At 45.3% G+C, this 25,365-nt stretch overlaps 1 protein-coding gene across 1 annotated transcript; it reads right to left on the reverse strand.

Annotated features, from left to right (window-relative positions):
• Positions 1-2,041: 2,041 nt before the first annotated feature.
• Positions 2,042-23,708, reverse strand: LOC135921725 (BEN domain-containing protein 5-like). Its single transcript, XM_070523441.1, has 10 exons — positions 22,500-23,708; positions 21,394-21,506; positions 21,043-21,298; positions 20,740-20,807; positions 19,772-19,843; positions 17,633-17,671; positions 16,352-16,486; positions 8,045-8,110; positions 2,942-3,161; positions 2,042-2,178 (listed from the first exon to the last, which is right to left on the reverse strand). The coding sequence occupies exons 1-10, from the start codon at positions 22,693-22,695 to the stop codon at positions 2,069-2,071; spliced, it is 1,275 nt and encodes a 424-aa protein (XP_070379542.1). The 5' UTR covers positions 22,696-23,708; the 3' UTR covers positions 2,042-2,068.
• Between the last annotated feature and the right edge of the window lie 1,657 nt (positions 23,709-25,365).

Here is a 25,365-nt window from a genome sequence, read left to right on the forward strand (position 1 = left end):
GCCGTCACGGACGTCATCCCTTATCGAAACTACCCGATACACGGCCGGACTCCACTTTTTCAAGAGCCGTTAAATGCCAAGCATCTGCCATACCAGCATACTTTGCCCCGGCTGACCTTCCACATATGCCCCCATGGGTAATGTCCAAAATACCGGTACGTCTATCTATTCCCGGAATCTCTAAAAAATCGCGAATACCTAACGTCGGCCTCAGACATTTCTCACTTGAATATATGTCGAAAGAATATGACTCCGCGGTGAGCGTGTATACAGACGGCTCGGTCTCGTCGTATGCGTCTGGTGCGGCTTTCGTCGTGCCTGCGCATCAAGTCATTCGACGGTTTCGTCTGCATAACAAGACGACTTCAACATCTACGGAATTAGTGGCAATAAGAGAGGCCGTTAAATATATTGTGCGACAGCCTCCTCAAATATGGACAGTTTTCAGTGAAGCAAAATCGGCTCTTCAACTACTTAGAGTGGTGTTGAAAGAAAGCGCTTATAGAGTGTTGGCTCTTCAAACTGCCGAGCTCTACATTTTAGCGCAAGAAAACGGCCACCACATCACATTTCAGTGGATCCCTAGTCACTGTGGTATACAGGGCAACGAACTGGCCGACGCCGAAGCGAAGAAAGCACTCGAAGAACGAGAGTCCCTGCTTTCAATTCCCTTTTCAAGAGCGGACGCCAACTGTCTCCTCTCCAGTGTCATCCGCAAATTGACAGCAAAGCACTGGGACAATCCAGATAATCGCCACAGACGACTCCAGAGATTGGACCCCACCATGAATTTTAGGCTATCACCGAAAATTCAACGAAGCGATGCCAGGCTTCTGCACAGACTAAGGCTGGGGGTAGCGTTTACGCGCGGATACGTGCACCTCATGCGACGCACCGAGTCTCCACACTGTGAGGTGTGCAATGTGACTGAAACTATAGGTCATGTGCTTTGTGACTGCCCTAAGTTCGTGGAAGAGCGTGATAGGTTGGTCAAGGACCTTACGCGTCTCGACAGCGCACCGTTGTCGGAGGATATTATTTTAGGCTCTTGGCCAGACGCTCAGTCGAGTTTTAAGGCCATCAAGGCATTACTGAACTTTTTAAAAATTACAGGCCTGGACTGCAGACTTTGAGCATGCCCAATTGCTTGCCATATTTTCTACATCTTCCTTCTATCGTCATCGTCACCCATCATGCACCTCTTTCTTCCCTCTTTCTTTCCCACTTCCCCTTCCCCCAATGCCGAGTAGCTGGCTAGAGGAATATACCTCAGGCCGACCTCTCGGCATTTCGTGTCATTAAACTTCTTTCTCTCTCTCAATTGTTCAATCAATAGCGCAAGCGATTTCTTGCAGGGCACGAGCAGACGATCAATGAAGTTGAACTCTTCTGTTGCATGTCCTCACGATCGTATGGACCTCGTAAATCAGACACTTCTATACATCGGGTAAAAAGAAGACGCTAAAAGCTTTGGTCTGAGAATTATGTCAGCTTTTTTGTACAAAAGATAAATTCTTGAACTACCGTTCAAGAGGAAAGACTACCATTCCCCTATTGAAAAAATATGTATGATAATTGAGCGAGAACTTCTCTACGCTATTATTGCTTCGTAGACTCAGCGACATCGTATGTCACATGTGTACGAGTGGACATCGTCACTGAACGAGATTCTCGCATGGCTACAGTAAGCGAGATCGTTCTCGCATAGCTATGCTTGACGATATAGTTCTCGCATGGCTACGCTCAACGATATCGTTCTCGCATGGCTACGCTCCACGATATCGTTCTCGCATGGCTACGCTCCACGATATCGTTCTCGTTTGTGTATGCTACATGAAAATGTTCTCTTCAGCTATGCAAAAGACGCTATTCTTATTTAGCTACATTGTACAAGTGTTCTCATTTGTGTTGAACGAGTTCTTTTGTTCATGCAATATTTCTGATGAAGTTGCACACAGTAACATCGTCTGCCAACATTGCAGCGAGTGAATTTCAATCGCACGTGAGTCGGGCAATGAGCCACCAGCTCCGAAGAGGTCAATTTTAGGGCACGCAGCACAAACCATCTTTATTTGGCATCACGCAGCATGGTGGCCAGATGCTTGTTCAAGTCTTTGAGCCTCCTGGCCTCCGTATCTACAGTGCTCGGGTGGTTTGCCACAAAGTGCTCGTATGACTCTGCACAAAAAATGCAAACAAAGCATGCCCCGTTAGATTCCACAAGCCATTGGAACTGACATGCACAGTAGGTGGCTCCACTGCGTAACTGATTGGGCTAGTTCTGGCACGATATTGAGTGTAAAGCGTGAACATCTCACAGAGAAACCGCAAAAATAGAGCACGGAGGCTTATGAGTTTTTTACCAACGTAAATTGATATTTCAACATTAACCACAGCAGTTGAAAACAAGTGCTCGTCCTCGCATTCTTGTTCCCATCTCTGTGACATGTTCGTGTTTTACAAACAATATAAATGGCTGCAGAATTGCAATAAAACACCACAGAAATAGTCTAATACATTTCCACACATACTTTACATTAATTAATCAAGTATATACCAGCTCATGCAAGTGACTACACAAATTACACAGCTTTTAGTTACCGCACCGCGGAATATGCAGATGGAAAACACTGCATAGATGCCAGTGCAGAACTATTAATAGGAAAGATTAATGCACCTATAATACCACCATAGAAACTAAGTGATAGTTTTTTATTAGCGAGAGCGCATCACTAAATATGCACATACAGCTATGCATGCCCCTGATGTGTAGATGTAAACTATGTCGGCCCATATAACAAGATCACCTCTATACAACCCCATCTTACAGCCCATTATATTCGTGCAGAAATAGCACCATGTGATAGGCATTGCTCCTTTAACTTCAAAACACTTCGCAATCGTTATGAAAACATGAGCTAGCAGGGCAGGGTCTACTTACTTCGAACTGCACCAAGTTTCTCTGGCGTTAACGCTGGCTTTGCTTCGCCACCTTCCTTGAGTTTGCTCATGCAAACTTTGCCGGTCACGCTCCTGCCCACCAATTCATGTGGCTGCCACAGGCACCGGGCAACCTCCCTGGCAAACGTACTGTCCGTTTTCGCTTGGTTCACCCAGGTCCACTTATTGGCACAAATAAACAGGCCATTTCCAATGTGTACCTACAAAAGATAAAAATTGCAAGAGATTAATTACTCAAATACAAAAGAGCATATGTACTCTCAGAAAAAGTCTCTGTTCTTGAAATAATGGATAAAAAAGGTAACAGTTATTAAGGAAAAGTAGGTTGCCAAACAGTGATGGCACTCAAGGATAAAACCAAGATATATGCAAAAGGTTCAAAGTTTACGCCCTGACTGTAGGAAGCCCTAGTCGATGAAGCTTCACTGATAATGGCCCAGCTAGGGACAACAATTCTACCTCGGAGGATTCACCACATTTAATCCCACAGTCAGCGACAAGCACCTTTTGTACGGGATATACTAGTTTTTATTTAGACTTGAGAAAAAGTCTAGGGAAGCAGATGGGAAGAGCAGAAAACCACAGTAAAACTTATTGCACACTTAAGGAGCTGCTTTGTCCCAGAGCTAGCAATCTTACCCTTGAGGCTGAAAACACTTCTTGCAGTATCCCAGTGAGCTCAAATTACACATGCGGTGAAAGAAGGGGTGTAATACAGTAAAACCTCATTCATTCAAATTTCACAGGACTGGAACTAAATTCTGAATTAACCAAATGTTAAATTGTTAAGGGTATGAAAAGAAAAAAAACAAATGTTCACACCAACACACTTTTATACTGAATCAATCCGCAAATCCTGTTTATACTTCACATATAAGCAGTGCAGGAGCTGCAGATGTCATTTAGCGACTGATCATACTGCCCGCAGCGGCAAGGGCCTTGAGGAAGTACTTTCTTTGCAGTGCAGTCATAGTACAAGACTTGGCCGCATCTTTGTCGGAGGCATGCTATTCACTACCACATGTCCATCCCGATAATTTTTTCACCACTGCGCTGGCTGTACAACAGATTGTACAACAATCTCAATGTAACTGGCTGATTGGATGCAAGCCTGGCCACAGTACAATCACTATCCTCAATAGACACCATGTTTGTGAGACAGCATGCATTGCACCAAGTCGCAATGAACTACTACTTGTCACAACAGCTGCGAACGAAACCGTGGTCATGATCATCCCGACTACAGAGGGCAATTATGCAGTTCTGAAGGCAGGTGGCCAATGCAGTGTCATGCAAGGCAGCTAGCAAATGCGAGAATAAAGACACAACAAGGCATGACACATTTTGGCATCCCTGTACAATTTCCCCCAATGACAAGGCAATGTTGACTTGCTGTGTCATTTCAGTTGGACACTGGCACTGCTTTTGCTCTTTTGCATTGCACAATAGTCGCACACCTTGCTCAGAGCCCGAGTCATTAGGCAATACCTAATGTCACCTGCAGTGCTGAACTAATTGAATAGAAGTACTCATCCTCTGGAGGAAAAAAGAAATGTCTTACAATGCAGAAAGGATGACAGGACAGAAAGGGCACTAGTCTTCAACTGGTTTCATGGCATTGAAAAAAAGCTCTTAATGTTACACAATAGCATAAGCAACTGTTCAACACATGGTACTTTCACCAAACCACATTCCACGCACATGTAAGATACCACCATTAGCATGGGTTTTTCTTTATTTGGTAGCGCAACAGATGCAGGACTTAAACTATATCAGATATCTTTTATGCAATGAGCTTCCTGCAACATTCTGCATTACTCTATTATTTTTTCTCTCCTAGAACGTATGCTGCCAGTTCCTTATGGTATAGTGACAAGGCCACAATGTAAACGCACCTGTCTACTAAGTACTTAATATGAACAGCTTCTATTACACCACATGTCAGCTGCTGTCCGGCCCTGCCCAGATACTGCACTGGTCAAACAAAGGTGCAACCACACTTTCTACAATGGCACGCTACTGACTAACTGCCAAATTTCTTTAGATTGTTATGCTCCCGTAGCCAATCATTCAGGCATCATCCTGTTTGTCCTACATAGAGAATCTAAAGCACTGCAGGTGTATTGCCCGATGATGCACGAGGCACAATCAACAAACTTATTTTCACGCCTTTTTTCGCAGTGGAGTTTGGCATCATCATTTGGGTTAGTCATCCAGCATACCCTTGCTAGCTTGTTAGGTGCAGAGAATACTAGTTGTACATTCAATCGCTGGCCAATCTTTTTCGAGTTGTGTGATAACTTATGTATTTAATAAAAAGAAAAGCGACGCAGTTGAAAAACAATTTGTCCTGGTCTGGAACTCGAACCCGGGACCACTGCCTTTCCGGGGCAGCCGCTCTACCATCCGAGCTAACCAAGCGGCTAGTAGATGGCAGGGCGAAGTCAAATTTGTCGACAACTTGAAGCAAAGGCAAGAGGTTGACCTAATAGTTCTACAAAAACCCGCAAGTTGGAGAGAAGTAATTAATAAAGGGTAAAGCAGACCTCCAACCGTTCATAGCAATTGCCAAGATATTCTTGCAGAAAGGGGTTGATTAGCAGCCGAGAAAATTTAAACCAAACTTCATTTTTGCTCTCTTTTCTCGTACTGAATGTTGCCTACAGTCGTGGCTGCGAATGATTTGCGGTTGCGGATTATCAATGCCTTGGCACGCCCCTATTTACCTTGCGGTTTTCCGCAGAAATATTAGGTCAAACTCTTGCCTTTTATTGCTTCGAGTTGTCAACAAGTTCGACTTCGCCCTGCCATCTGCTAGCCGCCAGGTTAGCTCAGATGGCAGAGCGGCTGCCCCGGAAAGGCAGTGGTCCCGGGTTCGAGTCCCAGACCAGGACAAATTGTTTTTGAACTGCGAGGCTTTTCTTTTTATTCAATACATAAGTTATCACACAGCGCAAAAAAGATTGGCCAGCGATTGAATGTACAACTAGTATTCTCTGCACCTAACAAGCTAGCAAGGCTATGCTGGATGACTAACCTGAATGCTGTTGCCAAACACCACTGCGTCATCTGCCACTTACACCTGCAATGCAGTCTGCAATCTTATGTAGGACAAACAGGATGATGCCTGAATGATTGGCTACGGGAGCATAATAACAGTGTAAAGAAATTTGGCAGTGAGTCACTGGCCCAATATTGTAGAAAGTGTGGTTGCACATTTGTTTGACCAGTGCAGTATCGTGGGCAGAGCCAGACAACAGCTGACATGCGAGGTAATAGAAGCTGTTCATACTCGGTACTTAGCAGACAGGTGCATCAGCACTACGTCCCTGTCACCATCCCATAAAAAACTTGCTTAATTAAAAAGTGATGTTTACGTGCTGTCATTTACAGGATGTCACACCATTGTTGACGTGTGCAGAGTCCATAAAAGGACATCTTCCTTTCCAAAATAAGCAGTTGGAAGTTAGCACCATATGCGGTAGTCATTTATCTGTCCCTGCATTTTAACCGATATTGAGGCTCCCAGTACGAGACCAACTAGTCTGAATCAAGGCCTTGGCACACTACTTACTAAACATGGTAAGAACTCCTGAGCTGCCTTATCATACTACAGTAATACCGTGTTAACTCAAACTCTCACATCTAAAAAAAAAAAATCGGCAGTGGAATTTTTTCAAGGCATCGAACTATTTTTGGACCAAATAGCGGATACCTCAAAATCTTCACTAAGAGTGGAACAAGAACTCTGCCGCAGGACCGTTAAACAAGCTTCGCGCAAGACTGCTGCACCTACCACGAAGTGGACACTTTCCTAGGATGTGAACTCAGAACCTAGTGGCATAACAACTTTGTCAAGCAACCATGTAGCACATCATGTGATGGGAGAGACATGCGCAGAGGCAGGCCCGGCAAAATAGCATGCTTGACACAGTTCGTTGTGTTCGCTTTGTGCAACGCATGCGATTTACCATCAGAGGTCCAATTTCCGTTTTACTTTTATTCTACACAATGCTCGCGGCACTGAATTTTAGTCTATACAGCATAGAATAAAAACCCATGTGCAGCATGCATTTCGGTATGCCCTGCTTGCATATAGCGCATACTCGTGAATGCTCACATCGCTTTCTGTGGCAGGGTTCCCTGTAAGTCTGTGCTACGTGTGTTGCATAGTAGAAAGCGACATGAGCATTTACAAGTGTGTGCTATGCAACCAGGATGTACCGGTGATAGGTGAACTTACTGACACCGAAATCGCTGGGATGGCTACAAACAGAAGGGGCGGTGAAGGCAATTATAATGCAAGACCTAAAGAGGTGCCGACATCTGCTGAAACAAGAAACGTGCTTCACTTGCTGCAAAATAAAGTTAAATGCAGCGTCGGGAACGATCAGCTCATGCGATGTGTGAAGCGGCTCAAGGACGCTTTTCTAGGTCCAGGAGCTACAACGAAGCAGACCAGCCCTACGCACTTTTCATGTACAGAGTAAGACTGCAGTGCCACAAAATGGGGCTGATTGATATCTCTGGCATGTTTTTTATTTATTTCTTTGAAACCTTTATGTTTAGCTGTTGTTGAAAAGCTTGTCAGTAGCAGTAAATTTTTTAAAACGAACTCAGCTTTTCACTGCAATTTCCACGACTGATTATCTGGAAAATTCACTTGTCTCAAATTTTTTCCAGATTTTACTACTTTCAGTTAACAAGGTATTACTGCACATAAGTACTCTCATAAACCATTGCTCATAGACGATTGATGTCGACTTTTCCTGCTCACACAGCAATGCACCACTGCTAGCAGAGCATTCATTTTAATAGACGGATAAAACAATTGTAGGAGTGGTACATTCCCAGAAATACGAATTTTAGTAGAATAATGACAATCTTTATATGCACTGCGAATGAACTTGAAATACTAGCACGTCAGCACCTGTTATTTCTTCAGAACCCTGCTGTACTGGCTGGCTGCTTTCACAACTGCATACACTAAGCTCCACAGTTAGTACCAAGTAAAGTACTCGGCACATATTCTGGTGTATAATGACATAAACTAGTTTGATTCAGATAAGCAAACACAGCTTGCCTTTCCACCAACTGGTGTGAAGAGTGGAGCTTCCACACCCAGCTCTGCAGGTACTGGGACTGGCCCCTGAAATAAAAGCAGCACACCTATGTGGTTAGCCAACCTACCTTTCCTAGTTTTTTCTGTTTTACACAAAAAAATATCAAACCTGACATTAGAAAGAATACCCTACAGAAGACTGCATACAATAAGCATGCATAATCAGTGAATGTGATTATACCTCATTTCCACATTGCTTGTGCATCAAGCACGTGCTATAAGACAAGCCAGCATCGCCACTGGCAAAAAGTAAACTACAAACTACATAAGCAGAACCTACCTGGAGATACATTAAAAGTTTTTTTTTTATATTGTTGCGGGAAGAAAGCAGGCCCACGAGTGTAAAATAACTTATATTTACAAATGATGGATATGGCGTTCAGGCAACCGCCAGACTTCGTCTTTCTCTAGTCCAATTCAACGTCTTCCTTCACTTCACCGTAACATCACCCTCCCGGTGGGGGAGCTCCGTCCCGGTGCAAGTTAAACAGCCTCACTTATTGGGGGGACATAGGGCTTGAGCCTGGTGACGTGAACAACATCACTGGTTAAGTTGGGAGGCACGGAAGGCTGACCGAGTGGGGCGATCTCGTAGGTCACGTCGGACAGTTGGCGTAAGATCTGGTACGGACCAGAAAAACGGGACAGTAATTTTTCCGACAAGCCGACATGACGTGAAGGCGTCCAGAGAAGGACAAGGGAACCAGGTGAAAAATGGTGGTCTCGGTGCCGAAGGTCGTAGCGTCGCTTTTGAGAAGCTTGCGAGACTGTGAGGCGATGACGGGCGACATCTCGGGCCTGGGCGGCTAAGTCAATAGCATCGCGAGCGTAAGCAGTGCTGGGTGACTGTACTGCGGAAGGTAGCAACGTGTCAAAAGGCAAGGTGGGGTCGCGGCCGTACAAAAGGAAAAATGGTGAAAATCCGGCAGTGTCGTGACGGGACGAGTTGTATGCGAAAGTGACGTATGGTAAAGCGACGTCCCAGTCGCGGTGATCGTTGGAAACGTACATGGCGAGCATTTCAGTGAGTGTGCGGTTGAGTCGCTCGGTGAGGCCGTTCGTTTGAGGGTGGTACGCGGTAGCAATCCGATGTTCTGTAGAACAGGAGCGGAGCAGATCATCAACGACCTTCGATAGAAAGTAGCGGCCGCGATCCGTCAGCAACTGGCGAGGGGCGCCGTGGTGCAGGATGACGTCTTTTAGTAAGAAGTCGGCGACATCTGTAGCGCAGCTGGTTGGCAGGGCTCGTGCGATGGCATATCTAGTGGCATAATCGGTTGCTACAGCAATCCATTTGTTTCCTTTGATGGAAATTGGAAACGGACCAAGGAGGTCGAGGCCCACACGGAAGAAGGGCTCTGTAGGTATATCAATGGGTTGAAGCAAACCAGCGGGAGGCATAGCAGGCGTCTTCCGGCGCTGACACAGGTCGCAAGAAGCGACATAACGGCGCACAGAGCGATAAATGCCAGGCCAGAAGAAGCGGCGCCGCAGGTGGTCGTAAGTACGAGTGACGCCCAGATGTCCAGCAGTAGGAGCGTCATGAAGTTGCTGGAGCACGGTGAGTCGAAGGTGCTTGGGGACGACTAGGAGGAGCTCCGGGCCGTCAGGACGAACGCTACGACGGTATAAAGTTCCATCGCGCAAGGTGAACATCCGAAGGGACGGGTCATTGGGCGAGGAGCTTAGGCGTTCCATAAGTGTTCGAAGAACAGGATCCTTGCGCTGCTCGTCGCCAATGTGGAGGAAGCCGGAGAGGGACAGAATACTGATGTCCGAGTCTGCATCGGTATCGTCCGGTTGATCCACGGGATTGCGGGACAGGCAGTCAGCGTCTTTATGCAGGCGTCCTGACTTATATATAATAGAAAATGTATATTCTTGTAGGCGCAATGCCCAACGTGCAAGTCGTCCAGTTGGGTCCTTCAAAGAGGAGAGCCAGCAGAGGGCGTGATGGTCGGTGACAACGCAGAAGCTCCGACCGAAAAGGTACGGGCGAAATTTCGCGACCGCCCATACGAGCGCGAGACATTCTCTCTCAGTAATGGAGTAATTTCGCTCGGGCGTGGAAAGGCGGCGGCTAGCGTAAGCGATGACACGGTCTTGGCCCTGTTGACGCTGAGCGAGGACAGCGCCGATGCCATGACCACTCGCGTCAGTTCGTACTTCAGTGGGCGCAGAAGGGTCAAAGTGGGAGAGAATCGGGGAAGTGGTAAGCCGCTCAATCAGGGTAGAGAAGGCTTTCTCCTGTAGCGGTCCCCAAGAGAAAGAGGCGTCTTTCTTAAGAAGGTCAGTGAGAGGGTGAGCGATGTCCGCAAAATTTTTCACAAATCGCCGAAAATAAGAGCATAAGCCCAGAAAACTACGGACATCGTTCGTTGAACAAGGTACAGGAAAATTTCGCACGGCGTGAACTTTCTCTGGATCAGGTTGGATTCCGGCGGCGTTGACGAGATGACCAAGCATGTTAATTTCACGGCGACCGAAATGGCACTTGGAGGAGTTTAGCTGAAGGCCAGCCCTGCGAAACACGGAGAGTATGGTTGTGAGGCGCCGCAGGTGGCTCTCAAAGTTCGGCGAAAACACAATCACATCGTCGAGGTAACACAGGCATGTAGACCACTTCAAGCCGCGCAAGAGAGAGTCCATCATGCGCTCGAATGTAGCTGGCGCATTGTATAATCCAAAGGGCATGACTTTAAATTGGTACAGACCGTCCGGTGTGACAAAGGCGGTTTTCTCGCGGTCCATCTCATCGACGCTAATCTGCCAATAGCCGGAGCGGAGGTCAATTGATGAAAAGTATTGGGATCCGTGAAGGCAGTCAAGAGCGTCATCAATGCGAGGCAAGGGATAAACATCCTTCTTTGTTATCCGGTTGAGGTGACGGTAGTCAACGCAGAAGCGCCACGAGTTATCTTTTTTCTTTACTAAGACAACCGGTGATGCCCACGGGCTACTGGAGGGTTCAATGATGTCCTTGTCCATCATCCTGTCTACTTCTTTCTGTATGATGGCCCTTTCTGTTGCCGAGACACGATATGGCCGCCTATGAATGGGGCTGGCGTCACCGGTGTTGATGCGATGCGTGACAACAGATGTCTGGCCAAGTGGACGGTCGTCCAAATCAAAGATGTCCCGATAAGATGACAGGAGATGACGAAGAGCTGTTGTTTGCTCGGAAGGAAGGTCGGGGGCGATCATCTTAGAAACATCGTCCGCAGGCGTCGAGTACGAAGGAGTGGATGACAAAGGTCCGTTCGTACTGAGGAAGGATTCAGAGGTCAAAAAAGAAATCTGAAATTCTTCCAAAGGAGTGATATGCGCTATGGCGATACCGTGTGGCAAAACATGTGACGAGAACCCAAAATTGAGGATGGGCACGCGAGCGCAGTTTTCGCGGATCCGAATTAAGGTGCTCGGTAGTGCAATATTACGCGACAAACCCACGTCAGTAAGCGGCGACAGGACGTACTCGCCATCAGGTACGGGAGGACAGGGCGTCAGCAGGACATTTGTAGCAGCCTGTGGAGACAGCCTTGCAAATTCAGCAGCACATAAGCGGTGTGGAGCACAAGTGGTTGCGTCGGCAGGAAGCGGCAGGTCCAACTGTACAACACCTGCGGAGCAGTCAATTTGGGCAGAGTGTTTCGAAAGGAAGTCGAGGCCGAGAATTAGGTCGTGTGGGCAGTGTTCAAGGACGATAAATAGAACAACGGTATAATGGCCCCCAATGGTCACACGTGCTGTGCACATTCCAAGGACAGGTGACGTACTCCCATCGGCGACTCGCACGGTGCACGGTACGGCGGGGGTCAGAACCTTTTTGAGCCGGCGGCGGAGAGCAGCGCTCATAACTGAAAGCTGCGCTCCTGTATCAACGAGAGATCTAACAGGAACGCCATCGACTTCAATGTCCAGCAGGTTTCCACATGTAGGCAGGGTCAATAGAGGATTTGTGGGCCGGGTCGGAGTTGCAGCTTCACCTCCGGGAGCTGCACCGCCTAGTTTCCCGAAGCGAAGCGACCGGTTGCAGAAGGGGACGAAGAGCGGTGAACGAGAGGCGAACGGGACCTACGACCTTGCGGAGACGGGGATCGGCTGGATCTTGGTGGAGCACTGTCGGCGTTGATGTTCCTAGTCGGCGTATAGGGCGAGAAAGTGCGATTGTCGGGTACTTGGCTGTAGTGACTCGGAGACGACCACCGAGGAGGCGACGACCAGTGGTTGCGGCAATGACGGGCGATGTGTCCAATACCGGAACAATTAAAACAGATGGGTTTATCATCCGCTGTGCGCCATTCAGCTGGGTTGCGACGGAGTGGTGGAAAGCTTTGCGTCCGGGAGCGAGCGGTCGGAGAAATTTGGTAGGTGTTGGTATGGCGGACTGAGCAGAGAGATGGAATGCCCAAACTTGCTATTTCCTCCCGAACGACCGCTTGTATAAGGGAGATAGCGGGTACGCTTTCCCGACAGTCTGAACGAACGGGAGCCGGGGCCATGGCCTCAAGCTCACGGCGAACGATGCGCGTTATTTCTTCCGGTCCTGCGGGCTGAACGAACCGCGGCGGGTCTTCGCAAGAAGATGTCGCGGCGGTATTGGGCAACCGGTCGAAAGTTTGAGTGACGCGGCGGCCCTTCGCTTGTTCGAAGCGCCGGCACTCCTTAATAATTGCATCCACAGTGGCACAGTCCTTACACATCAAGAGATTGAAGGCATCGTCTGCAATACCTTTCAATATATGGCCAATCTTGTCTGCCTCGGTCATGTTGTCATCAGCCTTGCGACAGAGGGCCAGCACATCCTGTATGTACACGACATAGGATTCTGTGGACGTCTGAGCGCGGCACGCAAGTTCTTTTTTAGCTGCCAGCTGACGACCGACAGGTCTGCCGAACAGGTCTCGCATTTTTTCTTTGCAAACATCCCAGCTCGTTAGGTCAGCTTCATGTGTGTCATACCATTGCTTCGCAGTTCCCTTCAGATAAAATATTACGTTTGCAAGCATCATTGTAGGATCCCACCTGTTGTTGTCGCACACTCGCTCGTACATCGTAAGCCAGTCCTCGGCGTCGACGTTGTCCGTGCCACAAAATGTTCCCGGGTCCCGTGGGTGAGTGAGGATGACCGTGGGCACGGGCTGCCGAGGCGTTGTCGCTTGTGTCGGTTGATTTGCCATTGTGGCAGCAGGTAGATGACGTCCGCTGCGAAGTTCCGTGGTGGTACCCCGCACCTTCCACCAAAATGTTGCGGGAAGAAAGCAGGCCCACGAGTGTAAAATAACTTATATTTACAAATGATGGATATGGCGTTCAGGCAACCGCCAGACTTCGTCTTTCTCTAGTCCAATTCAACGTCTTCCTTCACTTCACCGTAACAATATAAATGGTTCTTCAATGCCATAAACACAAATTTTCCCGTGCCAAACAAGTTCATTAGTCTAGCATTCAATTAACACATAGTCAAACCTCAGGATAGCAAAAGCCGGACACAATATTCTGGCCACAATGAAATAAGGTTTTCAGCTGTTGGAGAATTGTAAAACAATCCCCAAGCTTTGTTTTGATTTTTTTAGGGCTTTCCTAGATTCGTCATTCCACCATGGGTTGCGACGATTCTTTGCCAGTCTGTTAAATTGTTTAATACATTTTGTTGCAGCATCAATAACACAATCAGTTAGGTATGCCACAGCATCATCTACGTTAAAATCAGAATTGTCATCACCGCCTAAATATGCGAGTTCTCGAAAAAAGTTCCCAGTTTGCTGATTCGAGGTTCCATCAAGGAAAATGCGGACAGCATGCATCTGGTTTTGTTACCTTTAATGTAATTGGGAAGTAGTCACTCCCATAGGGGTTCTTCGGAACAGACCACTCCAGGTAACGAAATAGTGAGCTCGAAACTATGCTCAAGTCTATGGACGATTATACTTTATGTGTAACAGTGTAGTATGTTGGTTCTTTTTTGTTCAATAAGCATGCACCTAAAGAAAACAAAATTTTCTATCAGGCACCCACACGCATCCGCACATGTGTTGCCCCACATGGGCCTATGTGCATTTAGATCACCACGACTATACATGATGGAGGAAGTTCATCGATCAAGCTGTGAAACTCTGCTTTAGTAAGTTGACAGGAAGGGGAGACGTACATCAAACTAACCGTAATTAGCTGACCAAATAGCACAGCTCGTAATGCAACTGCCTCGAGGGAGGTTCAGAGATTTATTTGCCGACATTCAACGCCCTTATAGACTATTACGGCTACACGCCCTGAGAAGGTGAGTGCATCATCACGGTGTTTGCGGAAAGTGGCATATTGCCTTAGAAAGTTGGTCTGCATTAATTTTAGGTGTGTTTCTTGTACACACGGCACCCTTGGAGTGAATTTGCGGAGGAGTTCTTTAACATCGTCAAGGTTGTGAAGAAGTCCGCTCACGTTCCATTGTAATATTTGCGTATCCATATGGGAACGAGGTTAGTGCTGTGTGTCTAACAAGAAAAGTTAGGTTACAGGGCCCTTTGCCGGTCCCATAATGCGATGTTTCTCTGTTATGGAACGGTCAAGATTCTCGCCGCTCCTAAGGCGCTGGTGGTGCTGTTTGACTAAGTGTTGTGTACATCGCCTCCTGCGAGGCGCTGGACACCGGCTCTTGAGAGCGATTTGTTTGTCGAGAAAGCCTCTTAAGTGATGAGGCCTTTGAGGCCACCAGCCCAGAGGTCGATGGCCCCTTCATCTCGGACGGTGGAACAGCGCCAGCTGCAACCGCCCAGGGGGCAGGTGACGGCACTGCCGGCTCACTGTGTATGGGCCAGACAGCCGCTGGAGGCAGATGTGGCACTGCCCCGACACGCCACTTTGGCAAGAAGGATACATGCCTGCGTGCCTCTTTAAACGAAATTTGCTCTTTGATTTTGATTGCCATTATTTCTTTTCCTTTTTTCTAAGATGGGCAGGACCGCGAGTACGCAGGGTGCTCCCCTTCACAATTCAGTGTGCAGTGTTCACGCATGACTCGGACGGATGTTCATGGTCGCTGCCATTTGGCACAGGTTATTCAGCCATAGCAGTTCTGGGAACTGTGGCCGAACCTTTGACATTTAAAAGCATCGGAGGAAATTTGGTATATATGGCCTGACCCTGATCTTCCATAGCCTGCCTCGATTGTTTCAGGCAGAACACCTGAGCCGAATGTGAGAATAAGATGCTTAGTCTGTATTTCTTTACCATCGCACCTCATCTTGATTCGTTTTACACTGATCACATTCTGGTCACCCCAGCCTTCAAGTAGTTCAGCCTCTGTCAAATCAATCAGGTCACTATCAAATACAACACCACGGCTGGTGTTTATGGTGCGATGCGGCGTCACATTCACTGGAAAGTCACCAAAAGACAAGATTCGGCAGCCTTTCATATTGATTTTGATCTCGGAGTTCTAAAAGGAGATCTCCACTTGGAAGTTTGGAAAGTTTATAGCCTTGACCAAGAACATTGGTTATTGATTTCGACACCAGAAAAGGAGATCATTCTCAGTGACATTGCGGTTTTCTCAGAATGCATGACATGGAATTTGGGAAAGTTTTCACTATGTTGGCCATAGAAGCTAAATACTTCTTCGGTGCGCCCTCGTTTATGAGGGCGATCAGCAAGTGGGGGAGAAGAACATGCCATAAATATATGCGGAAATTCAGCAGCACCGCCAACCACCCACCTCCATATGGAGCCCAACAAGGGGATGATGCAAGACCGTGAAAAAACACGTCCTGCAGGCGCCAGCTGTACGTACCCTACTATAACCAAATCTGTTATAACCAAGGTTGGCTATCCCACACAAGGTTAACCCTTGCTGTTTGGAAAAAGTGGAAGTAAGAGGAAGCCAAGAGGAAACAGGGAAGATCGAAAGCAAGAGAAAGACAAAGATTAGAGAGGAGGATAGGAAAGGGCAACTACCGATTTCTCCCGTGTGGGTCAGCCTGGGGTTGCCGTCTACGTGAAGCAGAGGCCAAAGAGGTGCGTACTGTGCCTTCTAAGCAGGAGGCAGATAGCTCTATCCGCATAGCACGATTCTCATAATGAGTTGGCATAAACTAGTATACAAAGTATGATTCGAAAATTCAAGCAGACCAACTGCAAGTGCATTCATGGCAATATTAATTCTTCAGTATGACACAATGTTTAACAAGAGGAAATAAACACTTCGTTAGGCTTTGTCTAGCAAGCATAGTGGCTTAGCAGGTGCAAATTATCAGGATAAATCTATACACTCACATGGGTGGAAGGCACATGGCTGGCTACCTGGCTGCCTGCCACCTCTTCACGAGGCCCAAGGACGCAGCTGGGCTTTGCCGACTCGCAATGAGCTGGCAGTGCCCCATCCATTGGGGCAGTGCCGAGATCCAAATCCTGAGCACAAATAGCAAGTTGATAGCACATCATAGCAACGAGTACCTCAAGGGTGTACAATAGATGCAGGTTAGAGAACAAATACAACTGAGCAATACAGTGTGGCAGCCCATGCAGAACACCAAAAAATAATTATGCAGATCCAAGACACACTGGAGTCGACGTGAAGCAAAGTCTTAGTGACATGCTTAATGAAGTGCTATGAAAGTAAAGGTGCATATAATAGTGTTTATTTTCACCCTGTGGGACCTGTAACTTTAATTATGCAATGTTTATGTTTGTTCACCATAAACATATGTGTGCAAGTGTCTCATGCAATTTCTTTTTCTTTATGCACTACGCTGCTCACAGGTTATGTCATATTGCAAATGCCAAATAAAGCAGATGCAGATACACATTGTGAGATGTCTACTGCATGCAGCGATGCAACAATGACAAAAGCAACACCATGATGTTTGTATGGCACACATCTAGCTAAATTTAATAATTCTGTAGCCCCTTGGGTCACAGTGGCACATGCCGAATGCCTAAACCCAAGGTGCCACTGGATATAACATTAAGAGGTCAGTGCGATTTTTAAAAATACCTTCAAGTCATCATTATACCCACATCTTAAATAGCAACTTTCTTTTTATCCAGAATATAGCATGCTAACTGGCATTAGTGAGTCCGAGAGCATACAGAGCTATGTCAGCCCAAGTGCTGGAGCCTGCAATCTTTTCACATAAACCTGCATATACATATCAACAATCATACCTACAAAGATACCGCAGCAGCAGCAACCATGCCAAACACAGGCTTAGGAAAAGGGGAGATAGAAAAATATAGGAAAAAAGCTTAGCTTCAAGAAAAAAGTGCTCGCAATCCAAAAAAGCTAAAGACAATGTTCACTAGGTCATTTTATTCTGCTAAAAATTAACAAGACCGTGCTTTCGCCCACTCACTTCAGCATCCGCTCTCTTAGATAAAGTGGCGAAAGCAACAATATCATTTATAGTCCCGTGGCTGCTACATTAGGTTTGCAAAGTACAAACTAAATGCGTACAAATCTGTCTTCGTTCTGGCTGTTCAGATTTCCAGATCTTAATTTTTCGCAGCCCCATGCAAAACACACTAGCTGGGCTTTTATGTATTGTGTATACATACCTCATACAGTGTGGTAGACTCTTCCTGAATGGAATTATCCTGAAATCCAGGAACCAAACACATCGCAATTACCACCACACATCAATTCTTTAAATGTGTAGGCCACAGACTTATCAGCATTAGCACATGAACTATAAAGAAGCTATGCAAAGTGTCTAAGAGCGATGGCAAAGTTCTTTTTGAGCCCTTTTCTGAAATTAAACAGGGCCTAACCTGCCACCTTCCTTGCTAATGGCTCAAAACACATAGATCTGGACCGAGAAGCAAGAAGCGTGCTTGTCAGCTATTACTTAAACATATGTCTGGGCTAGAAAAAACGATTGCTTGGGAGCAGAATGTAGGAATGATGCTGCACAACAGGAAAGAGAAACATCAAACACTGATTGTTCATTTGGTTGCTGCATGGGGACAACCTGAAGTGTGTGCATTCTTCAGTCTAAATTCAATGCAAGCTTACCCAATATTTGAAGCTTTAAACCACCTAAAAATTTGTGTCGCACTACATGGTACTCTTCAGCTGAATGCATAAGGTTATCTTGCTGGCGGAAATACTACGGCCCATGTGTTGCCTATGTGTGACAACTATGCAACACTGCAGAGCACTACGTGCTATCACTACTGTTGAGAACTAGTAAAGCCTCAGAAACTTGTAGTGAATTATTATACTATTGCATATTGCTGCGCTGGAAGAAAAACACCAGCTTTTTAATTTGTATTGGTCAAAATGTTCACAAGTATACCAACTCGTACTTGCTCCACGCTTATTTCACAGGCATAGGAGGGTGCTAGTGAGTAATGATAAGTGCAAGGATGTGTGTATGAATGGGAGTGTTAACAAGCTTGAGGGGACGTATGGATAACAGCAAGTGCTGATAAACACGACTATGAATGAAATTTGGTGGCAGCGAGTTTCAGTGAATGCGAGTATAATAGGTGGCTGTCCACAAGTGCGAGTGAATGTAATGTGAGTGAATGGTTGTGGATGCAAGAATTATCATGACTGGGTACCATTAAGTGTCAATGCAAGCAACTGCAAATGCCACATGATACTGTATACCATTTTGTATTGCACAATGCGGGAATAGATTTTCTTTCTTTCATGAATGCAAGTGCCAATGACTGCGAGTGAGTGCATAGCCTCCAAATATATAGGCGAGCAAGTATGAGCGAGTATCAGCTTTTTCTGCCTATGACTGTTTAATGCAAAGGAGATATAACAACCTGGCCTTTGGACGTGAATCCCACAGATTATGAGAAAAGCCATGTAAAGGGCTCCAGATACTTTTTTAAAACCTCAGGTTCGTCAATGTACACATAAATCGATGCATGAGCTGTTTTGAATTCTGGCTTCATTGGATTGTGGCTCACAACACTGATAATTATTTCTTTTTACTTTGTGCTCTGTGGTAGGACGTCGCAGTGGCTGAACCACAGTGGTGGGTATAACTTCAGCTAAATTTGAAACGGAAGTAACAGCTAGTGCTACAGGCACTTTTCTGTGTCGTACATTTTTTCTCCCTTGTTGTTAGTGCTGTTATGTTTATTTGACAACGAATGCCAATTCACTCAATTTGCCACTCTGCTAATTATACTGCTACTGCATTGAAACAACCCTTAATGAAAGTTTACACATTATTTCTTGCACTGCGAAACACATTTTTATTTCAGAAAACAATTGTAATGATCTTGTCGCTGAGAAATCTACACTGCAGACATATTAGCAGGATTCCATGCATTGCACAATAATGCTACCTAGTGCTCACCAGTGATACAGAAGCTAGACTGTACACAAGCAGGAATGTGCAAAGAAGCAAAGAAAAGCTTATCCACAGTAACTAGTATATAGCCATAAGTACAGTATTACGTGCACTAACATGCACAAAATATGCATAGCGCATAACAAAGCCGTACATATGCAAACTAGAAATGCTGTTGAGTAACACACACTCCCCATTCCTTGGTTTGATTACCTTAAATTATAATTCAGCATAAAATATACGACACCAAAGCTCAATACCATCAAGTTTACACTAGCATTTCGTGGTAAGTTAGATTTGTTTTAAAGTTGACTACATAAATAATGAGCAATGCATAATCATTTCTAACAAATAAATATACCAATGCCAATGAAGTTCTCACCTCACATGGCTTCATGGGAGCTTCCCGCACTGCTTGCTGCAAATTATCGCTGCAAACATTTGCAGCACAACCCTAAAGGGCAATTGAAGAACAGTACAGTTATCAGAAGTCCATTTACATTTTCTCCAATAGGCACTGGTAAATGAGTAAGGCCATTAAGGCTTGTAGGGTTTTGTTTTTGACACAACAAAACTTTACTGCAAATTAAAAGGTTTAGCTGCTTTAGACAAATTGCTGTAGCCATTAGATTCCCACGTGCTTAGAGATATGCATTGATAATTGTGCAGTTAAATGCATGGAGGAAGGAAAGATATAGGAGGGAGCATTACGTCAGGCAGCCAGCCTTGGCAAGCGAACGCTCCATGAAGCCACAGTGGTGGCCCAACATGTGACCTCTTTGGTCGAGATCTGCTAAGACGTTTGGTTCCCAGTAGCTATGCCAATATTTATTCGGTGCACGCTTGTTCAGCTGCCTTGCCGTTGCTCTGCCTGCAGAGTGGGAACACTAAAACCAGCCGCAAACTTCGGCATGCGACCACAGGTTGGGTCACCAGGTTGGCTTCAATCGCGTTGCAGTACGCTCCCACCTATCTTTTTCCTTCCTCCATGGTTAAAGGTAAACAGGCTAAAGTTTTGCAAAATGTGAGATCAGTGCATGAGCAATACAGAAGTGTCATTTATTAGTTGTTTATTAGGATGCAGCTAGACTCGTGTACTTAAATCGACAAATATTATTTTGCTGCTGCTTAGATGAGAAATTCTATATCAAGTACTATGGGTGCAAATCACGTCAGCTGCCAAAGAAATGTCATGATAGAAGTGTGATTGCGGCAGCAAAAGGTTAAACTAGATCGTCAAGTAACCAAATTTATAAATCCGTCCATGGGAAACAGTTCATGACTTGATTTGACATTTCAAAATCATGAAATTTTGCTCCCCATAAAATATCAACATGCCACATTACATACCTGTGAAGGCAGCCTTGCCGCACGAACTTCTTTTCTTATTGCCTCAATTATGGAGGCCTCCATGGAATCTGCATGGTGCACATTTACATAAACACAATCATAATTGTCACATAAATGTCCACACATAGCACAATTAATTCCACTGACTAGCATTAATCTAAAACCTTAGTTTGCATGCTGAGGCATTTTACTACGCCATTCATGCACAAGGACTGACAGCACACTTGTGAGGCGACACAGAATACTGCAAAAATAAATTTCTAAGCAAAATGACACCGTCATTTAAAATAAATTATTACTCACTCATCCTCTCCTCGAGCAAGCTGTGGCGTTTTTCATTCTGCTGCCGCTCTTCAATGCGCTGCTGCTCGCATATTCTTAACTTATTTTTCAGTCCTGCGATCTCATTTTCCGCTTTCTTCAGCATTTTCCTCGGCACCAACTCATCTTCACTGCTGGAGTCCGTATCTCCAGCAGCAGATTTTTTCTCAAGGATTTTCTGCATTCTTGATTTTTTTGCACTTTCCAGTCGGCGCCGCTTTTCCTTTGTTGGTACATCCTAGTAATAATGTAAATGGCAAGAGGAAAATGAAGTTGCATAATATTTGTTTCGGCAAACTTTGATTGTTAAAGCATTATTATCATTATTATTACCTTGAGGGCTGGCTTCGGCTTGTGGCGATGTCTCTCGCTTGATTGTTCAAACACGTCCATGGGAACAGGCTTGTGCTGCTTCAACATCCTCGCAATCAAATCAGCTTTGCCACCTGAAGGATAATGTAAACAATATGCTGATTACAAGAAAATATGGCATTTGTGATGGTCATCGCAGTTACCGATTAAAAAGCAATAATAAGGACACATGTAGAGACAGTAGGCGCTAAATATAACTGAGGGATTCTACAAGACATACAGAAAAGGAAAAGTAACAAGCGGAAGCAGTAAGTGCCCCAAAACAAGCACACTACAGCATGGGCATTTTGTTGCTTCACATCACATCTGTTAACATGCTGAGTGCTAACGTGTGTTAACACAGGTTAAGTCTTGATGCAGCAGGTTTCCCTTCTTTTGAACACATGTCGCACGTGCCAAATGAGAAACATAGGGTCTGTTGAGCTAAAATTTTCGGTAGAGTCGGCAACGAGGCCCAATTACAGACCAAGTAACGCGTGGCGAGCACATAAAAGGCTACATTTTTTTCAGTTATTTTCCCATTTCCTTTATCAATGACATATAAGCCGCCTATGTTATAACCACGATCGCACCGTGAGTTGTATGCTAAGATAGGCCGCGATTATGTGACAATGCCTTACGCCAATTCTATGCCACTCTAGCGCGGTCGGAGCGTCACTATGACCACTGATGCTGCGAGAAGCAATAACGTTGGAAAAGTCATCGCCATAACATCGCAGCACTAATCTCGTCGATCAGGACTCGTTACGATAACTGGACGCAATAAAGGAACGCGCACACAGCGCTGTGTGCATGCTTCATTTAGCGACATAGAGGCTGCATGAAATGCCGCGCTAAGCACCGCGATCTGCATAATCTAGGTGCTTTCCTGAGGCCTCCGTTTGCCTGTTACATGTGCCCTCCTGGAGAAGTACTTGTGAAAAATTCAATATATCGTCGCAACGAAAAAAAAAAAGCACCCAGCTACGAGAAAAGCCCCCCGCGACATCTACAACACCAGTCACAACTTTGCCCTGCGATCGACCCCCGCGAAGCAAATGAAGTGTTGAAAGTTGATATATACTCACATCCCAACACCATGACGTTGCCGGAGTAATAACCTTCCTCTCCTTCGAAGCCTTTTCCACGGTCTCTCCAATAAATGCGCTTGTTGCACGCCAAATCGTTGAAATCATTGGGACTGTAATCCTTTATAAGGCTTACCGAGACGATCGCCTTGCCTCCGTCCTCATATTCCACATAAGCGTGTGTCGGCGCTGACATTTTCAAGGACAAATATAAAAAGCACACTAACACAAAGAAATAAATACGAGGCTTACAAAAGTACGAAAAGTAATCAAAAAAGTAGCACAACTATATTTAAAGATGAAGGAACTATACACTGAATACACACATACAAATAAATTAATATAAGCACTTACAGAGAAAACTTAAAAGAAAAAATAATCACGGCACTACACTTAAATTAAGCTATATATAGATACAGTAATAAAGATATAAAAGATAATATAAAAGAGATATAAAACGATATAAAAGAGATATAGAAAAAGGAAATATGAATATATAGGAATAGGAATATAAGAATGGAAAAAAAACGTGGCGTATGCAGAAATATGGCGAGGGAAGCAGCGACGATAGCAGGAGCTAGGGTAGCAGGGCTTTGCACAAAGGCGTACACACGGTTTTATAGTCTTGTCTGGCTTGTAGTAAATATGCATAGACTGCTGACACCGTATACGAATTTATGGAGGTACTGAATGTGTGTGCTCTGTGTTGCCACATGGCAGTGGAGAAAAGAAAAATTAAAAAACGTTTATGCACAATCTTTAACACATGTCGGCCATGCCGTATTCTCAGTTCCGTCGTGTGCAGGCCGCAAAAGCATAGCCTTTGAGATCTAATACCAATTGAAATTGTCGATGAGCCATGGATTCTATACTACCTATTTGCAATATGCTTAAGTAACCATTAAAATGTCGCGTTATCTTATCTTGGTAATACCTTTTTGAGGATCCTCAGCGCCGAATTTGACGTCTATGACGTGTTTCTGACTCCCGCAACCGCTTCCGCCTTCTGCTGCAAGCAACAGCATGGCCTTCAAGATCAACGTTTATTACGTTGATGAGGACATCGCTGGGCCGTGGATTTGGACACCACTTGTCATTAATATTGAATCTCCACCCTCACGCGAACCGATTCGCGGAACATAAAGATCTGTTCGTTTCTCAGGTGCTTAGGTGTGATAACCTGAATAACCACAGTGTACGTTATGAATAAAATTTCCGATACGTTTCTTTCCTCCTGTGGTTCATGTGGCCTGCATTTAGTTGCGTGTGCCTGATACGTCGTCTGGGTATTTTTGTCACAGAAGTGATTGAACTTAGAGCCGGAGTAATAGCTCAGGCCTGAGCTGTTAGCAGTTAAAAAATACGGCCAGTATATATTGGTCAAAAAGAAAAAAAAGGTCGTTACTATTTTTATGAGTACTGATACCATTTAAATGTGGCTGATGGTAAGACGTAACAAGCGTCCCAAAGGGGCACTCAAGGTTTATTAACTATTAGGTCCATTACATCTTTCTACCTGCAGCTGTCCCTCTCTTTTTAGCGCAACTCCAAGCTCACGTGATACATCATATACAAAAAATTAAAGAGAGGGGAAGGGAAAGGAGGGAAGAAATACTTTAAACTTCAATTAAGCATATTAATTGCCTTCGGTATGCGCACGCATGCTTTCAACACATCATGATAATTCTACACTCGAGAGCAAAAGTGATTAGACCACGGTATAAGCAAAAAGATGTATCGTTTAGCACAGCTAGCGCGCGCCGTGCGACGAAATCGTCTCAATGAATTACATTAGTCGAACAGGCACCTTCATTTCAGCCTGCATGCCAAGCTACCAAGAAATCGGACAGAACTCATGTACGATATGTCTGTCAAAGTATTCGATTAGCCGAAACGCATCTGTGACGCGGGTACCTGCAGCCGGGCTCTTGTAGCTAGCTCTCTCGCTTCACACGTTGTGCCTTCTGGCGTCGCCGCCGTGAAGTACGCGCAAGCCCACAGACATGTAAACAGCCACAAAAGTTGGCATCGAACAGGTTCATTGAAGAGCGCGCACAGAATCATTGCACATGCTCACTGGAACGGCCCACCATTTTCAGGCTGCACTATCTTCGGCATCGGTGGATATTCTTGGTGGCTCGATAGCTATATAGCCTGAAATACTACTGTTCTGACGGGGCCAAGAATGCTGTTCGCATTAATATTCATATTAAACGTTCTCTGCGTCTGGGTTACTTGCTCACGACTGTACCTTAATACGCACCAGCCCATCGGAAATATTGATTTCACGTGACCCTAAGGTATACATTTTTCACAGGTATATACGCCATCCTCGGCATGCGCACTTTTTATAACAAAGTGAAGGGCACTTGAGTCGATTGAACAGCCAAAGCCCTGTAAATAATGTAATGCAGTGAATCAACGTTATCTATTGTATCGTCGCATTGAACTATTGACTGTGTAATTCGCGCGAGACGCAATTAAATCGCACAGTACCTGCCGCTGTGGCGATAGGTGTGTATGTTTAGATGGCTATTGTATGAAGCTATAGTTGAGGCTGAAAGGGTCCGCCCGGCCACATCAGATAGAAAATGTGTATCGCACATATAGCCGACTGTACTGTGACTTTTCCTCTGCTCATAAGCTGGGATATGTCTCGGTGAAACGTGTGTGTGGGGAAGATACACCCAACGTAGGAAAGTATATAATAATCGTATCGACGTCGTGCGTGAAGAACTAAGCGCGCACAACGTATCCAAACTCTCAGCGGTAAAAGATACGCCAAACATAACAGCTAGCAGTCCCAAATCTTCAATGCGTACAGCTTCACAATTAACCAAGCACATTTACAAAACTCCTAGTAAAG

This window comes from Dermacentor albipictus, chromosome 8 (genome assembly GCF_038994185.2).
Source record: "Dermacentor albipictus isolate Rhodes 1998 colony chromosome 8, USDA_Dalb.pri_finalv2, whole genome shotgun sequence".
Classification (NCBI taxonomy): domain Eukaryota; kingdom Metazoa; phylum Arthropoda; class Arachnida; order Ixodida; family Ixodidae; genus Dermacentor; species Dermacentor albipictus.

Coding starts and splice junctions, on each gene's coding strand:
- LOC135921725 (XM_070523441.1), bottom strand. CDS start 22,695: ATGTCAGCGCCGACACACGCTTATGTGGAATATGAGGACGGAGGCAAG. Junction 16,487..17,632: donor AGTCTACCACACTGTATGAG/GTATGTATACAC, acceptor ATTTGTGCTCAG/GATTTGGATCTCGGCACTGC. Junction 3,162..8,044: donor TCACACCAGTTGGTGGAAAG/GCAAGCTGTGTT, acceptor TATCTTTTGTAG/GTACACATTGGAAATGGCCT.